The 18,879-nt window shown below is 43.7% G+C and overlaps 1 protein-coding gene across 1 annotated transcript in view; it reads left to right on the top strand.

Annotated features, from left to right (window-relative positions):
- Nucleotides 1-17,139, top strand: part of CLGN (calmegin) — a 79,652-nt gene extending 62,513 nt beyond the window's left edge. Inside the window, 6 exon segments of the mRNA XM_038399910.2 lie at nt 1,961-2,176; nt 3,528-3,647; nt 3,884-4,025; nt 7,365-7,442; nt 14,580-14,695; nt 16,231-17,139. Coding sequence (XP_038255838.1) covers nt 1,961-2,176; nt 3,528-3,647; nt 3,884-4,025; nt 7,365-7,442; nt 14,580-14,695; nt 16,231-16,311 — 753 coding nt within the window. The 3' untranslated portion in view covers nt 16,312-17,139.
- The last annotated feature ends 1,740 nt before the right edge of the window (nt 17,140-18,879 follow it).

Genomic DNA, 18,879 nt, shown 5'->3' with positions numbered 1-18,879 from the left:
GAGCCTGGTTGAAGAGCAACCAGCCAGTGTGTGGTGAGAAACATCTAAGTTTGTAAGGGCATTGAAGTGTTAAGGTCAGCTTAGAATGCATTTTGCTTTTATTTCATTTGACCAAATCTGACTTCTTATGCTCTGACTTATAATCACTTAAAATCTGTCTTTTGTAGTTAATAAATCTGTTTGTTTATTCTACCTGAAGCAGTGCATTTGGTTTAAAGCGAGTCAGAGACTCCCCTTGGGATAACAAGCCTGGTGCATATCAATTTCTTTGTTAAATTGACAAATTCGTATAAGCTTGCAGCATCCAGCGGGCTTAACTGGTCACTGCAAGGCGGAGGTTCCTAGAGTTGTGTGGGACCGGAGATACTGGCTAGTGTCATTCGGTTGCGCAATCCAAGGAGCAGCTTACATGTTAGAGTGGGAGCTCTCAGAGCAGAGCAGGGTAAGGCTGGCTCCCAGAGTCAAGGATTGGAGTGACCTAGCAGATCACCGGTCCAGATAACACCAGACAAGAACGTCACACCCTGGTAATGTATTCCCCATATACTGTATTCTACAAGGACAAGGTGCATCTTAGGCTATATACCAAGTTTCTTTCCAAGGTGGTATCTGATTTCACCTACATCAGTCTATGCACTTGCCAGTCTTTTTTGCAAAGCCACATGTTCACAAGGATGAACAATAGCTGCACACTTCAGATGTGTGCTGAGTCGTAGCCTTGTCCTAACCTAGACAAAACAAATCCCTTTTGGGTTTCTTCCCAGCTTTTCATAATCTATGCAGCATAAAGGTGGGATCACTCTGTTAGACCATGATGACTCTATAAATGGATTTCCAGCCGCATTATCATGTGCTGTGCTGCCAAAGGTATCACACCTCCTGAGAATTTGTCAGTGCATCCAACCAGAGTGGATATGGCCTCCACAGCATTTGTGGGAAATGTCCCTATTGTGGACATCTTCAAATGAACAATGTGGTCCTTGGTCCACACTTTTGCTAGATACCTTGCAGTTACAGCTGCATCGAGAGAAGATGCAAATGGAGAAAAGTGGTCCTACAGTCCTTTTGATGGGACTCCTGGCCCCATCTCCATTGGTAGTGACTTGGAAGTCGCCTACAATGTCATGGAGTTATGTAAGCATTCGAAAAAGAAAGTTACTCGCCTTCTTATAACTAAAGGTTCTTCAAGATATGTTGCATGTTTCCATTACGCGACCCACCATCCTTCCCCAATGCATTAAAGTCTATTATCAGGATCATCATGCAAAGGAAATGAAGGATGGACTGAGCAGCTCGCCCTTTATATTCTCAGTTTGGGAACAAATCTGGTGGTCACCAATAGAGAAAACTCTCTGGTACACAAGATGCACACACATCCACAGTGTAATGAACATATGCAACATATCTTTAAGAACAAGGTTTAGGAGAAGGAGAGTATTTGTTTCTTTCTTAACTTGTAATCCTGCTTCTCTGAAGACCTCATTTTTGAGGATTTATGTGTTCACCTCTCCTGAGATAACTGTTTGAGGTGCTGATTATTTTAGGATTTAAGATGTAAAGCCTATTGGTCTTGCTGTTTATCTCCAGTTTTTATAATCAAATTTTAATTTTTGTAATTGGCCATGAACAGTTGACTGAAGGATTCCAAGGGAAGTGGTGTCAAATCACTGATGAGCCCACAAGTAGCATGAGGGATGTAGGTGCCTTGTGCTACCAACCACTAGCACAACCCTTAGGGAGCAAAAATTTTAAAGACTTAGAGGTGGTCAGTCTATCATGTTCTAGGGAAGTGACATGCAAGAGTGAGACTACTGCAAGATGCATTTTAATTTTGCTTCTCTGAAGGGTAAGTAACTTCCCCATCCTTTCTAACTGGCATATGTTTGGCTTTTTTTTTTAAAGTGCTTCACTGCTCATGTTTTTAGTAGCATCTCTCTAACGACTTTTTTTCTTTTTACAGGGTATCTGGAGTCCTCAAAAAATCCCTAACCCAGATTATTTTGAGGATCTTCACCCATTTGAAATGACTGCTGTCAGTGCTGTTGGTTTAGAGCTGTGGTCTATGACCCCTGATATCTACTTTGATAATTTTATCATCTGTTCAGAAAAGGAAGTGGCAGATCAATGGGCTGCAGATGGCTGGGGCTTGAAGAAATTGGTAGCTAGTGCTAATGAGGTATAGTATTTACCATAATTATAGTAGCCAAAATAAGTGGGGAAATATGCTGCTAGAAGTTTTACTGTTAATGTAGACAATATATTGATTTGATTACTTTTTATTCAAAGTGGATAACAGTTCTGAGAAATGTGCTAAATCTTTCTAGTTTGATTGCTTAGCTTTTTCCAAATCTATGCTCTTCTCATATGTAAACCTTTGAAGCACTTGGCTTTACATATGCATGAAATCCTGATCTCTCTGAAGTCAATGGCAAAACTCTTATTTACTCAAGTGATGTCAGATTTCACCCCTAGATTTCAATACTCCTTGGTAAGTAAGAGTAGGGTCTTTAGACTCAAAACCTTGATAGTATACTCACCCTAAATACGTAATCTCTCTAGGAATGGATCAATGACCAAGTATACTGGACATGTAGCAAGTCTACTATCAAGCAAATTTAAGGCCCTTAAGTCACTCTGAGTATACACTATACAACTCTGAAAATACAGTGTGCATCGGTTATCAAATCCATGTCCCTTTTCCTGTCCTCACATGCATATCCATCTTTATGTGCACTGCGTGGAGACAGCCAGCACTTTTGAAATCCTGTGTGCACACAGCTTCGGCTTATGTCACAAGATGTTACGCTGGCCTATTGTATGTGATCATAACTCTCTCTAATGGCAGTGCCCAGCAACTACAAAGCCTCTTATTGCTAAGAGCTTGTCTACTTGGTGGGGTAATGCATTCTACAAAGGTATGATTTCTAAAGCACACTAACATGTTTTCCATTAATTGGTCCTCATAGACCCTGCTGGTATGCTTTAATGTAATGCTATTTTGAAACAGTACTATGTTAAGGGCACTAGGGAACCTTTAGCTTGTACCAGTAGGGTCTACACAGACCAGTTAATGCACAAAACTACACCTCCGTAGAGCACATTACCCTGCAGTGTAGATGAGCCCTAAGAGTTTTCCTTTAGCTCAAATGGTAGGGTCCTGGCCTGTGCTCTCAGTGCTTGGGCTCCCAGGCCCATCCCACTCGTGACTATGTATTCTGTCTGTGTGTGGCTGCTGATTTCTTACACCTGCAGATCTCTAATGGTGCAAGTTTACAAAATTTTGTCGCTTAATATTTAATAAACAATATTCTTGCCCTTTAGAGAGAGAGAGAGTGCGTGCAACATTATAGCTGGTAAAAAAAAACAAAACAAAACAAAAAAACCTCTAAATTCCCAAAAGAGAAGCCTTTTGCATGATGATAAAGATTACTAAATGTCTTTACAGTACTTTGAAAAATGCAGTGAGCTATATAAATGCTACATCACTTTATTCATTATAGTGATTCGTTCTTTGTTTCTTTCTGCAGCCTGGTATGTTTAGTCAGTTGGTGACTGCTGCAGAAGACCGTCCATGGCTTTGGGTTCTTTACATCTTGACTTTAGCACTGCCGGTAGGGTTGGGTGTACTGTTCTGCTGGCCAGCCAAGGTAAAAGAAAAATTGATTTTATTTTCACCTTTTTTATTATAGTAATTTGTTTGACCTTAATGCCCTCTAGCAACAATAAATTTACGTAATTGAAAAATCATGTACAAATAAAATCAGTTGGATTTTTATCTTAAATCTTACAGTTTTAATAATATGCCTTTACAAAATCCCCCCAGATTAGAAAATAAATGTTAGATATCTGTTATTTAAAAATGTTAATGATTAATTTGTTATAGAAAATAGAAGAAGACATTGACTACAAAAAAAATGATGTCTGTAAGCCAGTTACAAAGGGAGAACTAGAACAAGAGAGAGGGGAGATAGATGATGAAGCAGAATTGGAAGAAGAAAAAGAAAATGAAGATATTGCTGAAGAGGGTAAGCTGAGCAAACCAATTGTGATTGTAGACATGTCAAAATTCAAATAGCTATAGACTGTTTTTCCAGGCAGATTAATGCCAGTTGTTAAAACCAGCTATTGGAGAGTAATAGGGCTGGAGAAAAACCAGTGTTCCATTAGTATAAGTAGGTTTCAGAGTAGCAGCCGTGTTAGTCTGTATTCGCAAAAAGAAATGCATCCGATGAAGTGAGCTGTAGCTCACAAAAGCTTATGCTCAAATAAATTTGTTAGTCTCTAAGGTGCCACAAGTACTCCTTTTCTTTTTATTAGTATAAGTAGTTCTTTGAACATTGCCTGCCTGGAGTCTACTCTACGTATCTTCTTTGACCTTTTTGAATAGCTGTGTCTGCTGGGGCTGTATGCACACCTTGCCTCTGCCCTTATGCCATTCTTTTCTCCACCCTTGAGCAAGAGTGCACAGTCCTAACTGCCCTGCCGTTCTTTCTGATCAATCAAGGCAAAAAGCAGGAATGCTACAGTGTCTTTTGATCTTTCATCAATCAACTTCTTCCTTTACAAGAGAGTTTTTAATCCTTCTAATATTTAAATTTAGTTAGTTGTGTATAATGTTAGGCTTTATACCTCTTCTGGATATTTGGTCTCTTAAGATGTTATTGAGATGTTCCCACACCATTTCAGATCTAAGATGACCATAGACAAATCTGTGGCTTTAAGCTATGTTTCTCCTATGACACTTCGTCCATCATCACTAAACGAATGTGGTGTTTCTCCTCCCTTGGGGAGAAGCTTTTTCCTAACTATTCTATGTGCAAATTGTTCTCACACACACACAATCCTGCCTTAAAGTTCACTTTTTATGTCATCTGGTGGTACTGAATTGCCTTAGAAGCCTGCACAGATCTCAGTCTCATTCTGCCAAGTCAGAAACCAGTAGATCATCAGGCCTTGAAACGCTTTGGCACTCGGACTTAGCTAAAACATCCCATGCCACTGGATTCAATAGGGAGAGTGTTAGCAAACCATTGTGATACCTTCACGGTACCATTCCTCTCACCCAAAGTTGTATATAAGAAGAGGGGTCACGGTCTTGAACACGGTCTTGACGTCTGTCAAGTTCGTTCGGAAGACTGTGCCTTCCAAAGACGTTCTCTCAATATGACTCTTTTCTCTTTTTACTAAGGAAGTAACAGTCAAGAGGCAAGTGATTGTCAGATTGTGTCTACACTAGTGTCTGTACCCTCTAGATGCCAGTGTTTTCTGGCATTAGTGATTGACCTCAGTGTCAAATGCCTTACCATTGGCCACCCCTGCATAAGATGGATGCTCCAATATTGATAGCTTTTGGTTGTGTTAGTGCTGGTGATTCGGTACAGTCTGTGGCTATACCTCATCTGTATCTCAGCATCAGAGGCATTAACTGTCCCCATGCCACCTGTACTGTTGTCATAAGCATTGATCTCCAGTCCAGACCCTCTGGCATTGTCTTTCTATTCTTCCTCTTATTTTGGCCCATTCACTGTCATATTCCTTGCCCTTGAATAAAGAAGCCTCCCTTGCTTCTCCATTGCATGCTTCATTTTACTGTATCCTAATGGAGTTCATCTTGGAAACCAGGGGCTACTAGAGCCTACTTCACTGCTCTCAGCATAGCAGTCTAGGATTCCTGAGTTACAGGTTCTTACCATCCAGTTCAGGTGATGCTGCATCTGTGTGTGGGCTCCCTCTTAGTAAGGGTTTCTCTGGGGACCCACCTTTTTCCTATGAACCACCGGCACTTTGGGCCTACTGGGCATTTTGCATGGTTTATTAAATAATTTAGTGCATCTCTGCTTTTTTTTCTTCCTTCCTCCCCTTCCTTTCTCTTTTCATATCTGTTCCTTCAGTCTGATTTTTTTAATTTGTACGTTTTTTACTGCAAGGTTCACATTCCTACTTTGTTCTTTTCACACTTCCACTGCTCATCTCCTTCCTTCAGCTCATTCTTTCTTTTTCCCCCGTCGTTCCTGCCTAGAGGAGAATGGTTCAGCCTGCCAGCATCTCAAAATGCCATCAGGAATTTAGAGAAACAAGGTGGGTGAGGTAATACTTTATTGAACCAACTACTGTTGGTGAGCGAGAGAGACAGCTCTTCTGCAGGTCTGTGTGGCTCGAAAGCATGTATCTCTCACCAATAGAAATTGGTCCAATAAAAGATACAACCTCATCCACCTAGTCTCTCTAATATCCTGAGACCGACATGGCTACAACTACACTGTATATCAGGGATTTAAGCAGAATAGTACAGAGCTCACTAATCATACTCAGCCCACATTGCCTTTTCTAAGACTAGAGCAGGAAGAGTGAGCTGAATACTGATCCCCCTCCCCCGCTCCATCATTTGATTTCTGCTAGTAATCCTACGAGAATGGCCAACTGCCCTGCAAGTCCATAGAAATGACTGCCCTCCTAAGTACATTTACAGCAACCCAGTTCAGGCCTGTCCTGCATAGTTAAACTCATGAGATGTGAATTCATACGTAGTAACATGATGATGAAACTTAATTTAAAGATACAAGTAAAATAATCATATTTCTTAGACTACAGATTTCATACTGTAAAAATAATCTCAATTTATTAAACTTCCAGGATTTTCCTCACATTGTAGCGTGATGTTTCCCTTTAGCAGAAAGGAGATTCGTTTAGTGGTAAACAGTTTTAATTCTTAAATCTGCATTAATCCTTACGCACTGAATCAAGATGTACAACTCAGATACTCAGAATGCCATTCAAGATTTTTTTTTGGTTTTATTCTGATGAGGTTCAAAATATTACTGAAACATTATTAAAAGATGGATCTTTTTCTGATAGATGACTAGTATTATCAAAGTAGATTTTGGACTGAAAGTGTAATACATGTGGCACCAACTGCAAAGAAAAACTAACTTGAATCACACAACTTCTTTGATTAACTTGTTTAAGAATTTTGTCTATGGAATGGCTGTTTACGGTCAGTACTGTTACACCAAGGAGACTCATTGGATCCAGTGTTAAAGCCTAAAATCCCAGTAGTAACTAAACACATACTAAAGAAAAGTCTTTAATTTCTAGACATGCAGTCTATTCAAAGGTCTTTAGACAACTTCTGTGCCTTGTGACAGGAAAAAATAAAGGCTTTGTCATACATCTCTCCTTTTCCCTATTCTTTACATGGAATTTATGATTCCACTTACCAGGAAGAAGCAGACAAAAAACTTATTAATCTTCTTTTCATACCTAAGAGAAGGTTTTGTTCCCTTTACACCATTCTTTTGCCTCTTCATGCCTGAAAGCGTGGAGCACATGGCTTCTGCTTTTCCCTGATTCTGTCTTTCCTACAGAAAGAAGACAAATTGAGGCGAAGGAAAAAGAGATGATAAAGGAGAAAAAGAAGAAAGGAAGGAAGGATCCTCCCTCAGGTACTGAGAAAGGGAAATAACCTGGGTCAGGGCTTGGAAATGGCCTCTACTCCTTCCTTCTCTTCCTACACCTTCTTGCTGATGTTGATACTTCAGGCTGATGGGCAGCAACTCCCATGCAGAGATATAAAAGGTTTTCTACCAGACTACTTCATATAGAATCTGCAACCATAATATAATTTACTACTAGTTTTTTACTTCTGATCCTGACCACAGCTGTCACATCTGCAGAGTCAACATCTGCCTCTTTGTTTCTGGGTAGAGAGTATGGTGTTGATTTGACCTATGAAGTCCTAAAACTCCTGGGATCTGCCTATGGGAGAAATTTTCTGCCCCTCCATGCAAGACAACACAATTGCGAGCAGCAGAAGCATTTGAAGTAGACCTTTAAGGGTGACCTTGAAGTAGACTTTAAGTAGACCAGTTTAAGGGTGTGTGTGTGGCTGCTGGCAGGACGTTATCTCTAAAGGAGCTCCTCAGCTTTGTGATTTGCTCTTCTTTGCTCTTCTCTTCTACTTTAATGGGACATTTCTGTGGGGCCAGTGGGTGGTGATAACTTGTTTTGGCCACACATCCCCTGGTTTGCCCTCATTCCTCTGCTTGGAGCTCCTGACCCCTAAAGAGGTATCTAGGGAAAGGAGGCAACTCTGCCATGGAGGATAAGGTGCATGTGCAGCTTTTAGAGGACAATTAGATCCTTATTTATTAGGTAATCAGTAACAAATAGTACAATTGTCCTATTTATTCCGTTTCTGGCAGTTGCTACTTTTGGTGTTTAGGTTTTTCTCTATTATTTTTAAGTGATGCTAGTGCTTCTGCAGAGTGCTGGATTGACAGCACTAAAAACTGAAGTATTTTTGACAGAATGTGAACAGTGGTGTTTTTCCACACTGTCCTGACAGTTATATAGCTATTTTTTTAAGTAAACATCTCTATGTCTGCATCTATACCAGGAAAACTAGGACATGTTGTTTTCTATTGGTATTATCTCTACTGTTGGTAGCACTGGTAGAGATTATGGTGCAGACGGATCGGGTGTTTCTACCACCGTGTCATCTTTCCTTGCCCTGAATAAAAACACTTAGTACCTGTTAACATTACTATTTCCACCACTGGAGTTGAACTGGTAGCGAATTATGTGTCCAAATTTCCTACTGTAGATCAGTCCAGAGAGAATAAGATGATTTTAAGTGTCCATGCCCATTCAGTTCATGGCACCTCTGTTGAGACTACCAACAAGTGCCAGTTAATATTTTTTCTGACCTGGATGTCTGTCACTAAGAACTATATTTTGATTACTAATGTTGATTGCAATGTTTTTGCTGTGTTGGTCCCAGGATATTAGAGATACAAAATGGGTGAGGTAATGTCTTTTATTGGACTGATTTCTGTTGGTCAGAGAGACAAGCTTCTGAGTTTACACAGAGCTGGTAGCGGTATTCAGAGTGTCACAGCTAAATACAAGATAGAACAGCAGATTGTTAAGCATAAGGAGTTAATATGTGTGTCGAGACCATTCCAGGTGAAGTGGGCAATTAATTCTCTGCACTCACAGGACAAAAGGAGGTTAGTGGGTTACAGATTGATGTAATGAGCCATAAATCCAGTGTCTGAGTCCATGATTTTTGATATCATAGAATCATAGAATATCAGGGTTGGAAAGGACCTCAGGAGGACATTGAGCCCATACCCCATGCTCAAAGCAGGACCAATCCCCAACTAAATCATCCCAGCCAGGGTTTTGTCAAGCCTGACCTTAAAAACCTCAAAGGAAGGAGATTTCACTACCTCCTTAGGTAACGCATTCCAGTGCTTCACCACCCTCCTAGTGAAAAGGTTTTTTTCCTAATATCCAACCTACACCTTCCCGACTGCAACTTGAGACCATTACTCCTTGTTCTGTCATCTGCTAACACTGAGAACAGTCTAGATCCATCCTCTTTGGAACCCCCTTTCAGGTAGTTGAAAGCAGCTATCAAATCCCCCCTCATTCTTCTCTTCTGCAGATTAAACAATCCCAGTTCCCTCAGCCTCTCCTCATAAATCATGAGTTCCAGTCCCCTAACCATTTTTGTTGCCCTCCACTGGATGCTTTCCAAATTTTCCACATCCTTCTTGTAGTGTGGGGCCCAAAACTGGACACAGTACTCCAGATGAGGCCTCACCCATGTCGAATAGAGGGGAATGATCATGTCCCTCGATCTGCTGGCAGTGCCACTACTTATACGTCCCAAAATTCCGTAAGCCTTCTTGGCAACAAAGGCACGCTGTTGACTCATATCCAGCTTCTTGTCCACTGTAACCCCTAGGTCCTTTTCTGCAGAACTGCTGCCTAGCCATTTGGTCCCCAGTCTGTAGCGGTGCATGGGATTCTTCCGTCCTAAGTGCAGGACTCTGCACTTGTCCATGTTGAACCTCATCAGATTTCTTTTGGCCCAATCCTCTAATTTGTCGAGGTCCCTCTGTATCCTATCCCTACCCTCCAGCATATCGACCACTCCTCCCAGTTTAGTGTCATCTGCAAACTTACTGAGGGTGCAGCCCATGCCATCCTCCAGATCATTAATGAAGATATTGAACAAAACCGGCCCCAGGACTGACCCTTGGGGCACTCCGCTTGATACCGGCTGCCAACTAGACATGGAGCCATTGATCACTACCCTTTGAGCCTGATGATCGAGCCAGCTTTCTATCCACCTTATAGTGCATATCTAGAAAAGGTACCAATTTTATTTCCCACGCCCATTTTTTGGAGGTGTTCTGCATGTTTCCTTTGAGAATGAGGACTGAGAGGTCAGATATAGAGTGATAATTTTGTGAAGTGTGTTTGCCCAAGGGTGATGGTTGTTACTTTTTTTTTTATCCTTTTTCTGTGTGAGTTAATTTGAGATTGTAGTAATCGTCTTGTTCTTCGAGTGATTGCTCATGTGTATTCCACAATAGGTGTGCATGCTTGCCATGTGCACCGGTGCCAGAAGTTTTTCCTCTAGCAGTACCCATGGGGGGAGCGTCACCCGCGGCCCCTGGAGTGGTGCCTGCCTGGCGCGGTATATGGGAAGCTGCGCGCTGCCCCCACCCTCAGTTCCTTCTTGCTGCCAGTGAAGGTGCGTTGGAACTGCTCTGCTCCAGCTTTGCTGTAGCTCATCCCCAGAACTGCTTGTTCGTTCAGCATTAGTACCTGTAGTTAGTTTAATTCGTAAGTGAGCCTGGGCCGAGGTGTGCCCCGGGGTTTAAGTCGTGCGGTTCTTGTACTCGTTTTATGCCAAGAAGTGACCTGCACGCAGACTGTTCGCGCTGCGTGGGAGAAACTCATATCAGCGAAAGGTGCAAGATTTGCAAGTCATTTAAGCCTTGGACCAAAAGAGAAAGGGACATTTGGCTCCGGGCCATCTTGATGGAGTTGGCACTGACCCTGACCCTGGCATGCCGCTCCGAACCGGTATGCGGCACTGCAGCGTCGCTATGCAGTGACCCTCCGGTCCCATCGACCAGTAGGCACCGCTCCCCATCCACGGGGCACGCCAAGAGGGCCAGGAAGACTCCCTTTTTGCAGCGGCACGGAGGGAAGTCTGGGACAGAGGTTAGGCCCATGTCGGGCAGTTCTCGATCCCCACTGGCCCCAGGCCTCTGACTCACACTAAGCAGAGTAGCCCAGCCCCTTCGGAACAGGCCTCTCCGGATGCTGTCCAGGCCTGAAGCCCTCCAGGCAGCCCAGGACGTTATGTTTGCCAATGTCAGCCCTGTGCTCCAGAGGCAAGCCGCCGCTGAGATCTCCGCAGTCGCCTCCAGCCTGGTACTGGTCTCGGTTGAGTGAACGTTCCCGACGCCGATCACCGCCCAGCAATCGCTCAGGGCAGAGCCAGTACATGGTGAAGCTTAAGTTCCACATGGTCTCCCGGGCCTCCATCATCCCCTCCCTGGATCCCAAGGACTAGTATGCTGCCCTCGATCTACAGGATGCGTACTTCCACATCCACATATTCAAGGGGCACAGGCACTTCCTCTGTTTTGTGGTGGGACAGAATCATTACCAATTCACGGTCCTCCCGTTTGGTCTGTCTACTGCCCCCAGGGTGTTTACAAAATGCATGTCAATGGTAGCTGCCTACCTCATATGGTGGGAGGTCCAGATATTTCCCTATCTGGATGATTGGCTTGTCAAGGGCACCTCCCGGGCGCAGGTGAGGGATCATGTGGCGCTCCTCCTGTCCATGTGCACCACCTTGGGCCTGTTGGTAAACAACACCCAAGTTCACGTTAGTCCCGGTCCAACGCATAGAGTTTATTGAGGTGCTCCTGGATGCAGTGTCGGCCAGGGCATCTCTCCTGCCAGACAGATTCAAGATCCTGAAAGGTCTCATTGACTTGGTCACAAGGTTCCTGGTGACATCAGCCAGGGTTTGCCTACAACTCTTGGGTCACATGTCGGTGTGCACGTACGTGGTCCGTTACGCCAGACTCAGGATGAGGCTCCTCCAGCTCTGGTTGGCCTTGAAGTTCTCCGAGGCTACGGACAGTATGGACAAGGTCCTCACCCTGCCAGACTCTGATCGCCTCCCTATGGTGGTGTTCCACCCCTAACAAAATGCTCCAATGGGTCACGTTCAGGGACAGGGCCCCATCGTTGGAGCTGGTGTCCGATGTGTCAGACCTGGGTTGGGGGGCCCATGTGGGGAACTTTCAGACCCAAGGCCTGTGGTTGGCTCAAGATCTGACCTTACATATAAACATCAAGGAGCTCAGGGCGGCTGGCAGGTATGGCCTTCAGCTTGCACCTGGAGGGCAAGGTAGTCAGGGTCCTCACGGACAACACGGCCTCAGTGTTCTATATCAACAGCCCAATCCTCTGCCCTCTGCCTTGAAACCCTTAGGCTGTGGGACTTCTATATAGCCCATAACATCTACCTGAAGGTCTTCCACCTACTGGGCACCCAGAACAAGAGGGCGGATTGCTTGAGCAGGGACTTTTCCTTGCACCACAAGTGGTCCCTCCACCTGGAAGTGGCCCACCAGCTCTTCTGAAGGTGGGGAACTCCTCAGGTGTACCTGTTCGCGACTCGGCAGAATCGGCGATGTGCCTGGTTTTGCCCCGGAGAGGCCTGGGGAGGGGTGCTATTTCCGATACCTTTCTCCTGTCCTGGTCAGGCCAGCTTGTCTACGCCTTTCCCCCCATTCTCTCTAATCAGCAGGATCCTGGAGAAGATAAAGACGGACAAGGCCCAGGTCCTCCTGATTGTCCCGGTGTGGCCCAGGCAGCATTGGTACAGGACTCTCATGGGTCTGGCGGTAGCTCCATCGTGGCCGTTGCTGCTCCACCCTGACCTGCTCTCTCAGGAACAGAGCTACCTCCTCCACTCCAACCTGGCAGCTCTTCACCTCGCGGCATGGCTGCTCAGTGGTTAGGTGGAGAGGAAAGGACGTGCGCAGAGCAGGTTCAGCACATCCTCCTCAAAAGTAGACTGCCCTCTACTTGCCATGCTTATCTGGTAAAGTGGTCCCGGTTTTCTAGGTAGGTGGCGGACCAGGGTGTCTCCCTGGTGACCGCCCTGATCCAGCTTATCCTTGATTACCTCCTCCACCTGAGGGCCCAGGACCTGGCGCCCTCATCAGTCAAGGTGCATCTGGCAGCCATATTGGCCTTCCATCTGCCGGTGCAAGGGCACACGGTATTTTCCCATGCTATGACTGGCTGGTTCCTTAAGGGTTTGGACTGTCTTTTTCCGTATTCTAGACCCCCGGTCCCACAGTGGGACCTAAACCTGGTGTTGGCTCGTCTCACGGGGTCCCCATTTGAACCACTGGCCATGTGCTCCTGGTCTCACCTCCCGTGGAAGGTGGCCTTCCTGGTTGCAATCACTTCGGCCACGTGAGTCTCGGAGCTCAGGGCCCTGAGCTCCGAGCCACTGTACACGGTCTTTCATAAAGACAAGGTCCAGTTCCACCTACACCCCACTTTATTCCCAAAGGTGGTCTCTGCTTACCACATGGGTCAGGACATTTTTCTACCGGTCCTCTACCCCAAGTGAGGAGCGCCATCTCCACACGCTCGATGTGCAGTGGGCTCTGGCTTTCTACCTCGAGCGGACCAAGCCTTCAGAAAGTCCTCGCAACTGTTTGTCGCCTGGGCTGCGCGTGCGAGGGGCCAGCCGATTTCCACTCAGCAGCTTTCCAGTCGGATCACTTCGTGAATCCGTACCTGTTATGAGCTGGCGGGTGTCTCCCCGCCACCCATTGTGAGGGCATACTTGACTCAGGTGCAGGCCTCGTCGGCTGCCTTCATGGCCCATGTCCCCATCCAGGACATTTGTAGGGCTGCCACCTGGTCTTCAGTTCACATGTTCACCTCACACTATGCGATCGTTCCCCAAATCAGGGAGGACGCCGAGTTCAGCAGGGCTGTCCTCAGTCCTGGGAACTTGTGAACTCCTACCCACCTTCAAAATATAGCTTGGAATCTCCTATTGTGGAATACACATGAGCTCTATCAATCTTGAAAGGTGTGTTGTGGGGGGCATTGATCATTGTTGCAGTGGAGGTATGTCTGCAGGTTTTGCATCTGTTACGATGAGGTCTGCTGCTGCTTTGTGTCCTGGTCTGGTGGAAGCTTGCTTCTGATTATGAGGTTGAGTTATTTGAAGGCCAGAATATAGGGTTTGGGAAACCCATCAAGTATGGGTGGTAACTGTTTAATGATACTGTGAATAATAGCCCATAATTCCATTGTCTGTCTCATGAACCATCCAATCTCTGTTTTGGACTAAAATTCCATTTGCTAAAATAGTTAGAGATTAAGGAGTAGATTCCTCCTTTTTGTGTCAACAGTTGTTTGCAGTTGCAGTAAATGTTGCTTGAATGTCTAAATACATGAATTGCTGGCATAAAAAGAGGCTAGGTTGAAATTGTCAAAATTGGGTACTAAAATTTGACAATGGATCTTACACTAGTTGATGTTAAGAAATCTCTACCCCTGGTATCAGGAGTTTGTTAGTTTGAACAGTTGCATATAAAACGGTCCGTGTTAAAATTTGAAATTGTCTATTTTGTTTATATTTTGCTTTAGCAGTGTATTTGGTTTTCTCGCTTATCTTTGCATAAAATAGTCTATCTACTGAGTCATTGTGTTAATCTCTGCTCTAGAAGGTGAAGGTGAGGGTGAAAGTGAAGATAAAAATGATGAAGAGGAGAATGAAGTTGCAGAAGGAAGTCAGGAAGAAGAAGGTGACAAATCAAATAAATGTGGTTCTGAGGATGAGGTAAGCTACTCTAGAACTGCAAATAAGATTTGGAAATAAGCACAGTGGGGGAAAAAGCAGGAATTTGATAGTTTCACAGAAATATGTTTTACAGGGAATATAGTGACCACATTCTTCTCTCCCCCTCCAATTTATCCATAAAAGAGAACTGGATAAATTCATGGAGGCTAAGTCCATTAATGGCTATTAGCCAGGAATGGTGTCCCTAGCCTCTGTTTGTCAGAGGGTGGAGATGGATGTCAGGAGAGAGATCACTTGATCATTACCTGTTAGGTTCACTCCCTCTGGGGCATCTGGCATTGGCCACTGTCAGTAGACAGGATACTGGGCTGGATGGACCTTTGATCTGACCCAGTATGGCCATTCTTATGTAAAAACCAGACCCCTGCCCATGTACTAGTTTGGATGTTTTCTCTATTTATATAGTTTAATAATGTATTTTATTATTTCAGGCATTAGACTTGTATAGGCTTGTAAAATCTGTGGTTACAGCTTCCCCTGCTACATCCAGCAGCTTTGTAAATGATGTGTTCGGAAACAGCCTGCTGTGTTTTGGAAAAGGAAATCTTTCCTCCATTCAGTTTGGCTAATGTGATATTATTTTAAAACTTCTAACTTTCTGTAGAACTTGTTGGTGTTGACAGGGTTTGTGCCAGGGAGATTGAAAGAAGAGTACAGTTTTGTATAGCTAACCACTCTTCTAGCAGTTTTGAAAAAGTGTTGGATGCTTTGGCAGGCAGCAAATCTCTTAATGCCTCATTTTGGAAGACTTTTTAAAAAATATTGCAGACTTTCTTATTTTTCTGCATATCTTATCTAGTTATTACCAGGGTATGCAAGCGTTTTTATAATTATGACTAGCTGTTAATATCTAATTTACAGATTTCTCACACAGTTGATAGTCATTGCTAAGACAGTGCTATCGCTCAGGAACTTCAAATTAAAATGACAGGCCTGCAATTGGGTGTAACAGGGAAGCAGGGTTGCAATACATTGGCCCATACAGGAGTTTCCTCTTGAGAGGACTTCTGATACGGTAATTACCTGTTTTCAAATTAGGAAGCACTAAGTCAGACATCTGTTTTGGCCAGTCTCATGCTGCTTACTTTGTCTCCCTGAGTTATGTGGCTGTGGTGTACCTAAAACCTCCAAAGTAAGAAATGATGGGTAGAATGAGTGGAGACTGTACTTTACGGAGGGGGGTGGAGGGAAAGTCACTGCATTCATGACCCTACAAATTAAGTTGTTTCTTTGGATACTACTGAGTAAATTAGGCAAGAAAAGTAAGAAAGCTTTTGAGGATAAAACTTCAGTTTATACTCATCTTTTATATTCTGTTTATAGGACAGGAAATAAAGATTATTTAAGGCTGAAGAAAGGGACTTTACCATTGTGCATTTTGTAACACTTGCCAAATGTTGCAGTATTTTATCCATAGTCAATATGATTGGGATAAGGAAAATACCTCTCATTATTGCCATAATTAAATTTAGATTGCCGATTTGATGAAGTTAAACCAAAATCTTCTATTCCAGATGAAAGAAGCTGATGAAAGCACAGGGTCTGGAGATGGTCCAATGAAATCAGTACGCAAAAGAAGAGTACGAAAGGACTGAGTTATTTCCAACTAGTATTTTTAGTTCCTGATTATAGAAACTTGGCGTGCTATTTTGGTGTGCCTGACAGCATGCAAGTTACTGAGACTTAAAAAAAAAAGACGACGACGACGACTGGACTTATCACTACATAGCCTCCTGCTTCCATGTCCAGCCTCTATGATCTTCCCAAACTTAGCATTTTTCCTCAAAAAAAAAAAATCTGTGAAGTTAGATGGTGTTTTGAATTTAGAATAAAAGTGAAATGGCAATTTGATTATCTGATTTAAAAGATTAATATTCTTAGAAATTAGTTAATATTGGTTGACCATCATTTTGGCTCTAAACACTTTTCAAAACATGGATAGTAAATGCAATGATAGTATTTTTGCAGCTCTAGCACAAATCAACTGCTTTCTACTTCACCTGAAGTGGAATATAGCATCTCTAGTAGTTCACAGCCCTAAAGAAATGGCCAGTCATTTTTTTTCTGTGCAGAGCTAAATGCAATAGTTGTTTTTGTATGATAAATATTTAGTGCTAGTAACACATTTTATTGTAAATGATCTACCTTTATAATGTTATGTTTTTGTGGTCACATGTTCACTTTAGGCATTTGTTACAGTAATTTATTTGACAGTGTATTATTCATAGAAACACTGGTTAATAGTATAGCATGTTTTACATTTGAATGCAGAGACTTCACATCTACTTGAAGTAAAATTGTGTACAGGTGTCTTTTTTTCAAACTTTTATTGTTCTCATGTTTCAAGCCACAATGGCCTAATGCTGGTTGACAAAATATTTGCTAAGTGTACATTGCCCCTTGAAAATAAACTATTTAATATAATGTCTTATGTGTAACATGAAATTTACTAGTCTTACAGATAAGAATTTAAGGGTTGAGTTTTTATTATAGTCATAAGTAGCTGGACACTTTTAATTACACTAGGATCTAAATAAACAGCATACTGCAAGAGAAACTTGTTTGCTTCTATCTTATACTTAAAAAATCAATCAAAATGTAGTTGTAATCATTGGACATACCACAAAGGTCTTTAAAAGCAGGGTTTTCTGAAATCATTTAAATTATTGAACTTTGTCTTTTGCCAAAGAGAATTTATGCCAGAATTCTCAGTTGTAGGATCTTGGCTTTCTAGACTGAGTTTGACAGAACTCCGTCTGGAATTTTTGACCATAAAGCAGGTCAAATTTTTGACCATAAAGTCAGGTACTCTTACACTGCCACCCCCTTTACTATTCCAGCAGTTCATCTTTGCTGTTTTAAAAAAAAAAAAAAGGCTACTCACTTTGCTTCCAAACCTGAATGGATGTCAGAGTCTAGCTCTTTTTTTTTATAGCAAAGCCCTTCACAGGATTTAAGATTTTAAACTAAGTTTCTCATTTTCTTTGTGTTATTGTTTATTCCTCTGTAATGGGGTGACGACTAACCGCTGTGGCACCTCCTGCTGGTTGTCCAGGGAATTAGCTCTTTTCAGCCAGGAGCGCCTCTGCTGGTCGGAGTCTTGCCTGCCGCTGGCCCTGTGCCCCTCCCGGACCCTGGTGCCCTTCTAGATTAGGGTTCTGCCCTCTGGCAGTACCCCCTCAGTCTGGGTCTCCCCTCTCAGGGGAACCCCCAACCCTCTATCCCTCCCTTCCCTCAGTGGCTACTGTCAGTCATCGTCTAGCCCCCGCTCCCTAGGGCAGACTGCAGTCTGTACCACTCATCATCGGCAATGGGGGTCAGACCAGCTGCCTTTGCCTAGGTCTGGGCTGCTCCTCTGCAGCCTTAGTACCCTTTCATAGGCCTTTACCTTGGCCTGCAGTCTGAGGCTCTGCTAGGCTGGAGCTCCCCAGCTCCCTCTGCCCTTCCTCGGCACCGCTTTGCTCTAGGTACCCTCCTTAGCTTCCCAGGCAACCAGGTCCTTCTCTCTCCATGTAGCTAGAGAAAGTCTGTCTGTTAGCCACTGTCCTGGCTAACAGCCCTCTTCTAGGGCCAGTAGTGGTGTGATTAGGATGTGGCCCCACATGTGGCTACTTCCCCCTAATCAGCCTAGCTTTCCTCTGGCTACAGCCCTCTTAGACTGTTTTAAGCCCTTCAAGGCATGGCAGGGTGACCACCCCGCCACATCCTCTAAAACTGCTTCCTTCAAAACATTATTGTGGATTTCTGAGGAGGTTTTATGAAGCAGCATCTTTTTCTCTTCCTTCCCTGACCACCTTTCTCCCATTATCCCCCACTCACAAAGATGGAAAACAGCAAGGGAAAGCAGGACAGTAACTATCCCCATTGCTTGACCCTCTTGTCCATGAGGCATTTGCCTGGGGTAAAGGTGAAGTTTCTAGCTTGTGTGCCATCATCCATATTGAACTGGCTCAGCAGAGGAAAGTCTCATCCACGCTGAGCTGGTTGAGCAGAGAGAAAGTAAGCCTACCTCACTAAGACTGGGAGCCAGGGAAGAGATAAGTCTTAATAGCCTCTTCCTGAGCCTGGGATCCCCATTCCCACAGCTTCCATATCTGTCCAAGGACAGAATCACTGGGGAAGGCCACATTTTCCATGGCAACAGGGAGACTACATAGAGAAGG

Source organism: Dermochelys coriacea, chromosome 4, assembly GCF_009764565.3.
Source record: "Dermochelys coriacea isolate rDerCor1 chromosome 4, rDerCor1.pri.v4, whole genome shotgun sequence".
NCBI lineage: Eukaryota > Metazoa > Chordata > Testudines > Dermochelyidae > Dermochelys > Dermochelys coriacea.
The sequence above is the reverse complement of the archived record's forward strand: the minus strand, read 5'-3'. Positions and strand labels throughout refer to the sequence as shown.